General features: G+C 37.2%; 1 protein-coding gene across 3 annotated transcripts in view; it reads left to right on the top strand.

The window, feature by feature from the left end:
• The window catches only part of LOC122091317, a 79701-nt gene that overhangs the window by 21964 nt on the left and 49818 nt on the right, over positions 1-7919 (top strand). For 2 of the 3 annotated variants that reach the window (XM_042661187.1, XM_042661185.1), the window contains exons 6-8: positions 4566-5612; positions 5707-5769; positions 5899-5945. In XM_042661187.1, the coding sequence (XP_042517121.1) occupies positions 4566-5612; positions 5707-5769; positions 5899-5945 (1157 nt within the window). The remainder of the gene's footprint in view (positions 1-4565; positions 5613-5706; positions 5770-5898; positions 5946-7919) is intronic. The other variant, XM_042661186.1, reaches the window with a different exon arrangement.

Genomic DNA, 7919 nt, shown 5'->3' on the forward strand with positions numbered 1-7919 from the left:
CTTTAACCATTATTGGTTGATTCATCTATTATCATCTTTGAGTTTTCTTTCGGATTTTGTTTGAAGGGGTGCAGCACCTTATCCTGTTTTTAGGGATTGTTTAAAGACTAGTTCATGTTTCAAATTAAGAAGTAGGTCTCTCTTTGATGTTGGTTGATTTGTGAAGTGAAGATTGTTGCTGGAATTTCAGATTTCTCTCTTTGATGTTGGTTAATATATGAAGTGAAGATTGCAGTTAGAGTTTCAGATTTGTCCGAGGTGGGTAGCAGTTTATAGGGTTTTCTCGCAAAATCGATTTTTTGTTAGGCCGAGCCTTCTCTCTGAATCATCGATATGTGTCTCTCTATTTTCTGATTTTGTGAAGAATGCCTGAACCACCAAAGAATATTATTACTGAGATTGTTTCCTTATCCTTTAACCGTAGTACTGAGAAGAAGTTTGAGGGAATTGCCAACTTTCAATAATGGAAAAAAATTATTAGATCGGTGTTGACTGGTCATGATCAACAAGATCACTTGAGAAAGACTAAAACCGCTGCTGACACATCATGGGATACTATTAATTAAGAATTTTGGGATAGATGCTGGATTATATGGAGAATCAGATTCTTAAATTAGTTACCCATATTGATACTGCTAAGGAGTAATGGGAATATCTTAATGATCTGTATTCCAGACAGAACGGCCTTTCCTGCATATATGATTTATCTTAGGAGTTCTACAGGGCTGATCGAAAGGGTTGTTCTTGACTCAGTATTTTGCTGACTTGAGGATGTACGAGGAGCTGAATTCCCTACTTCCTATTACTTTTGATGTGCAATAGATGCAAAATTAGCGAGAGCAGCTTGCTGTGATGGGATTTTTGGGTGGTCTTGGGAAGGAGTGTGACTCCGTTCGCTCTCAGATGCTACGAGGTGACAAGGTAGCCACACTTTTTTCATGGGTTCTACGAGTCTCTCATGAGAATCCATATGATTCCTCCCTTGTTGATAATTTGGCTTTGGCTAAAAAAAAAAATGCTAAGGTTCTAAACTTTGGGGCATACCTCCTCCCCTCATAAAAATTTCATCCCTGAAATTCTACTTACCCGTCACCGCCTCAGGTGATGCCTCAGCATCCTGCTCTGTCAGTGCATGAAATCTCGCATGTGCCTTGGGCTTTTGCCCACCCTGATTACCCTGGTTCTTTTGCTTGGACCATTTAGGACAGTCCTTGATCAGATGTCCTTCCTTCTCACACTTTTAACATACTTTTCCCTCTTGTTGTTCAGTGCAATCGTTGGCATAATGTCCTTTCCTCCACACTTGTAACACATCACTAATTATTGCCGGCACTCTCCAGAATGGGCCTTCTCACACTTGGACAGCAGGTTTCTTGCTGGGACCAAAATCCCTTCCTCCCTTATCAGTATCAACTTGATAGTTGGTTGGTTTGAATTGCTTCCTTTGTTCATTTTCCTCATAGAGGTTGTCCACATTGCAGCTCTTCTCTGCAATCAGGGCTTACTTTAGCACATTAGTATAAACATGTGATTGGTGGGTAGCGACTACAATCTTTATCTCCGGTTTCAGTCCATCCTCAAATTGCCTAGCCTTTTTCTCCTCGTGTTTATTAGTTGTGTTGCAAAATGAGTCAGCTCTTCAAGCTTCTCTCATACTCGGCCATTGATCAGGTCCCTTATTGTAGATGTAGGAAGTCTTTCTCCTCCAACAAATTGGAGCTGGGTAATACTTATCATCAAATAGTTCATAGCATTTCTTCCATATCGCCGGCTGCATATCCCCTCCAAGTACACGCCTCGTTTTCTCCCACCAGTAATCAACATCACCCTGCAACATCAAAGTGGCACACTTCACCTTCATTGCATCAGTAGTCTTCATTAGTTTAAAGATCTTATTCATCTCCCTTAGTCATAACTCAAAAGATAAAAGGGTCAATGGTTTCCTTAAACACAGGTGGTCGGAACTTCCTAAACATTGTCTTGTCTCCTCTGATAAACAACTATTCCTTAATAATTGAATAATCTATTCCAACTTATCACAATACTTTTAGTTTAACTAGTCAATCACCCTATAGTGTCAATATATTATATTTTAGCCCAAGTCTTTTATTAATGTGCCTATGCCACTAGGTTCTACCCTTAAACTTTGATACCATTTCTCTACATAATCAAGTTTACCACAGGGCTCTGATACCATTTTTATCACCACCTAAACCCAAATTTCAGGTGAGAGTGCAACTCTCACGGGCGCTGATCAAACAATCGATAAAATTCACAAAATCACTATAATAGAACTCTTCAAATTCAAGTCTCAACAAAAACAATCAACCATTGCTATAAATCTCAAATAACTCCTACTGGTGGAAATCTAAGGTTTGTCGTAGTTAAACTTTAAAACTAATTATCAGAGTTTACATCCCAAATTTATCCCTACTATATTCATCTAAGAAAATAGAAATAACAATTGATAAAGAAATCTTCAAGTCTCCCTCAAACTTCGCTCCAAGCATACCTCCAACTCAATCATTTGTGTTGTTAAAATAATGGGGTGAACTCAACAGCCTAGTATGAAATAAAATAGTTAGAGCACAACAAAGAACAACAATTAAAATCACAAAGTGTTGAAGGTTTTAAATCAACACTTTAGTTTTCTCAAAATAACATCTTTAATAAATACTTTCATTTGAATTCACACTCACTTTAGCCGGCACTGAGGAGAACAGCCTGCCATCGCCTATACCCCACAAGAGAATCCGGCCAATCACCTATAAATCGCCTTTTCATCTCCACATACACTACTGACATTCACTTGTGTACAACGGGTATCTAAATCTCTAATTCCCACAGTTCAATAGATCACTTCCTCCCGGGGTGCAATTACAATCTATTTACCCTCAAACATTTTTTATTTTCACCTTTGCAAAATCACCTTTACAGGAGATCGCCTTTCATAGAATCACTTTCTTTAAAAACACACATGTGAAATCACAGGTAAAATCTCCAAGTACGAATCAACATCAATACACATCATACAATAATAGTCATCTCCATCAATATCAACCACCTCCATAAACTCATGTCAGACATAAACACAATTCAAGTGAGCATAGTTCAACACATCTTAACGATACAAGCATACCAAACATCACATCATACACTCAAACCACTCACCTATGGTGTATACCACTATAATCCACTTACCTCAGCCTGTATGTCTCCTACTTCCACTCTCTGAGCTGTGAATGCTCATGCCAATCACCACTTGCAATAGGATATCCCACCCATTAATTCCCTAATTCCATCTTCCCTAAAAATCGACTAAATTCAAACGTCAACCCATAAATTCAACCCTCTCAAATGGAGGTCAAACTTTAGGAATCAACCTCCCCTCGACACAGATTATCACCCTTCAGAAGATGAGTTATGAGAGAAGTACTAGCAATAGTAATGAGAGATCATAGTAGCTTGTGGATAAGATTAATCAATTGGATCAAACATCAATTTTTTCATCGTGACCAAACACAAAGAAGTCTTCATATGTGAAGAGGCATAGCAACAACAGTAATTTTCACTAACAAAATTCGTGTATAATGCTTGATCCCCTTACAAACTTATATAGTAGACCCAAAAATAGGCTTGGAGATTAAAAAGGAAAGGCCTAACTGCTCTAACCCAATTCTTAACCAATAAGACACCTAAATTGACTAGGAAATAACAATAACAAAAGAAATAAGCTCAAAACAGGACTGGACTTATAAATTCCTAATCTAGTCCAACCAAAACACTTAATAACAAGTAAAATAAAGAAATAAAGATTCTTACTTGATTAATCCCGTATTCGTAGCTTGTACCCACATTATAGGCCCATAAAAGTGGTCTATTACAACGAAAACACTTGAAACTAAAGGCCCAAGACATATATAACCTATCCCAAAGCTTATTTCTACTAAAATAAGCCCAAATAGATATTAAATTAGCTTCATCACCCCTTCTTAAAAATTATAAGATTTGAAGCCCTAACCTCTCACCAATTTAAGTCACAACCACTAGGTTAACACTTAAGTTATTAATTTAAGTGGAAAAACAAATATTTAAAGAGGCTAATATATCCTAAGGTTCCAAACTTTGGGGCATTACAGCTTTAGCTTGAGGAGAGTAAATCAAGATCTTTCGGATAGTGCGCTAATACCGAAATGGGTGAGGGACAGTTTATCTCTTTTGTTTTTCTGTTTATTTCTTCCAGTTTTGTCTTTTGTTATCTCCAGGTTATTATATATTGAATGGAGTGGGAGTTATAACATTAAGTTGTAACTCTGAACAGGGTTACACATTCATCAATTCTCTTTTCCTTTTCTTCTTTTTCTTCTAATATTGTTTACACCATTGAAAAGGCTGAGAAATGTGTGAATTGAAACATAAATGTAAAAACACAAGATTTTATTAGAATGCAACAGTTATCCCCAGAATCAGATCTCCGACTCTGAGTGCCTTCAAATTTCTTATATTTAATGGAGAACTAATTTATAAAGTATGAGCTGATATATGCAAATAATTTTGATTTTTAGGTAAAATATAAAAGCTTTGAAGAAATTGATCAAGAGAAACAACAGTGGCGGATCCCTTTTGTTTCAGATTTTCTTGAAAAGAATGGTTTCAAGTCTGCTCTAAAACTGATTGTTGGATCTGACACTGTACAAGCACGTCAGTTTGTGGAGTATGCGTTTGGGCAATTGAAGTCATTCAACGTTGGTTACCTTCAAGACCAATTTTCTATGACGGATACCTTTGACATGGAAGGCTCTGGAAAATCTGAAAATCAAGTTGGTGTTCCTGACAAGACTTCACAGCCTGAGGGTAGCCCAGAAAATTCTTTTTCTGTCATAAACGATGGAAAAGATGGAAATTTACTGGAGAGTAAAACTGATAATAGTTCTGGGGATTTTGAAACTAGTTCTTCTGTGGATACAGAAGTTCATGAATCTATGAAATCAGATAAATATTTTTGGAAGAATTTTACTGATATTACCAGTCGAACTGTCGTTCAGAAGCTCGGTATACCCATTCAAGAGAAAATAAAGTGGGATGGATTCGACTTATTGAACAGAATTGGCTTACAATCAAGTAAGATTGCAGAGGCTGGTTATGTTGAGTCGGGGCTTGCAACTCCAGAAAGTCAGGATAACAGTGGTGCTACAACTGGACATCCTACCATCAGTGCAATTCAATCTTCCCTTCCAGATATTAAGAAGGTGTCATCAGATATGTTGGGGCAAACTGATTCCATTTTAGGAGCATTAGTGGTTCTTACGGCAGCATTTTCTGAAAAGAATAAGCAAGCACGATCAGTGGGAAAGGAAAAAACTGAAAAAGATGCTTCTATCACAGTGCAGGACGATGTTTCAGGATATCCTGTGAATGGAAATGTAGGTGGCACCTTGGATGTATCAGTGTTGGATCAAAGAAAAGCAGAGGAGATGAAGTCACTTTTTTCAACGGCAGAGAGTGCGATGGAGGCATGGGCTATGCTTGCCACTTCATTGGGTCATCCAAGTTTTATTAAATCTGAATTTGAGAAGATATGTTTTCTTGATAATCCATCCACTGATACACAGGTGAGGTTTTATGTCAAAAGGAACCACTGGCATTCTTCTCTTAACATTTTGGGAATTCCTCACTCTGCCAATCATTAAATTCAAAGAGCTGCAGGTAGCAATTTGGCGTGATTCTCCACGGAAAAGATTGGTTGTTGCTTTCAGAGGAACTGAACAGGTTGTTTATTTCATTCTTTTGTTTATAGACCCAAATAGAACTGGTTGACTGTTCAGAAGACATGGGTGCAGGGGGTTGAATTTCCCAATTTAATTGGCATTTTTATATGCTTTATTGATTTTTGGCCAGGTAAGGTGGAAGGATTTGCGAACTGATTTAATGCTAGCTCCTACTGGGTAATATATTTATGTTTATTCATTCATTAATTATTTACTTCAACATATGGCTTGCTTTGTAGATTTTTAGTTCTATGAGTTTATCTATATATTGAAGGTATTGTACAAGTAGATATCTCATGTGTGACTGAATTGGGTTATTTATTTTATGGAAAATGATGGCTATGGTGTGGAAAAACTAGGAAGAATAAAGTAAGGAATGAATGTATTAGAGCTGATTTGGGAGCTGCCCCGATCAATGATAAGCTCTGAGAAAGTTGTTTGAGGTTGTATGGTCATGTTCTACGGAGGCCTAGGGAGGCCCCAGTAAGGAGGAGTGATATGATTCCGATTGAAGGAGCTAAAAGAACTAGGGGCAGGCCTAAAATAACTATAAAAGAGATAGGGGCAGGCGTAAAATAACCATAGGAGAAGCCGTGAAGAAGGACATGCATAATCTAGGTCTTGTACCAATTATGACCTCGGATAGATTCTATTAGATGGCAAGGATCCATGTAGCCGATCCCATTTAGTTAAGATTCTCCTGACTTGTTGTGCTGTGCCTCAATCCTTTTACTTTCATCTTTCATTTTTCATTTCTCAAGTTTCATCCTTTGTTTGTCTTTTTTTTGTTCTTCATTTCTCATCTATTCATTCCCCTTCTCTGTTTAGGCCTTTAATTTTCCTATTTTGTTTTGTTTGGATCCATGTAGTCAACCCCATTAAATTGGGATAAGGCTGAGTTTTTTGTTGCGATTGATGGCCATGATGCCAGTATCATGCACACTCTCACACACTCCTCTCCCTGGCACTCCCTCTCCTCTTGACATGTGGGTCCTCCTATATACGAACTGTGTGGGCCCCGTTCCCATTCTCAACATGTTGATCCCTGCCCTTTTATTTTATTTGAGTGTTAGGATTCCTCATCTTATTCATCCATTGGATATGAACTGCAATTGAAAGATAACCTACATATGATTGCAACTTCAGTATAACATTTTGCTTCTTAAGTTCTATCTGTGTATGGTTTTAGGGTAAGGCTGCATACATTATGAACCTCCCCAGACCCCGCAGTGACGGAAGTCTCGTGCACTGGGTATGACCTTTTCCTGTGTATGGTTTCAGGGATGGAACACATGATCGTATCAATGGCCAAACCGGGAAAGAAAAAAGGGACATACATTTTCTAGTTTGGCGGAACCCTAGTGAATATTGTTGCTTTTAAGTTTGTATACAGTCCATTATTGAAAAGCCTTTACTCTGTATTTACTTGGGAATGCCATGGTTGAAAAGACTGCTTCAACCTTCTGTTGTAGAATATCCTGCTTTTTAATCCTTTGCTTCACCCCTCATTTAAAAAAAAGTAGTCATAGGGTTGTTATGCATAAATACATGCAGATGTACTGATGTATATGTGTGTGTATATATATATATATAGGAATGCTTTTCGTTCGTTGATAACCACATCAAAGTTTATTACTGCTTTGTCCTTGGTTCCATATGTTTCAGTGGAAAAAAATTTCTAGAAATTTGACCGTCATTTATAGAATTTATTTTGTATTTGTTTCCATTTGTTCTTTCCTTTTTTATTATACATGACAAGGAAGCATATTTTCACATGGTTGAGTGAGGAAAATAATTCATCAATATGATTTGGTGGGTGTCCTCCATGGGTGGTTATCATATCATGGATCAAGATGTAGCCACTTCTTCTGGAAAACAACATTAGGAATTTAAGATGGAAGTCACTTTCCAAAAAATTGTATTACATTGCAGTAAAATAGTTTTTATCTTTATATACGAATGCACTTTCCTATTGCCTTTAAGCAGTTTTGTGTTGAAACAAATAAGCCCTAGGTAAGATTACTTAGGAGTCATTTGTATGGATTAACTTGAAATTTGGAGGGTTCTTTTTCAAGTTTGAAATTCTGAAATATTAATTCTGAAATATTAGTTTCAAATTTTAAGTGCCTTGCTAACGTCATATTACCCACC

The sequence above is a fragment of the Macadamia integrifolia genome, chromosome 10 (genome assembly GCF_013358625.1).
Source record: "Macadamia integrifolia cultivar HAES 741 chromosome 10, SCU_Mint_v3, whole genome shotgun sequence".
NCBI lineage: Eukaryota > Viridiplantae > Streptophyta > Magnoliopsida > Proteales > Proteaceae > Macadamia > Macadamia integrifolia.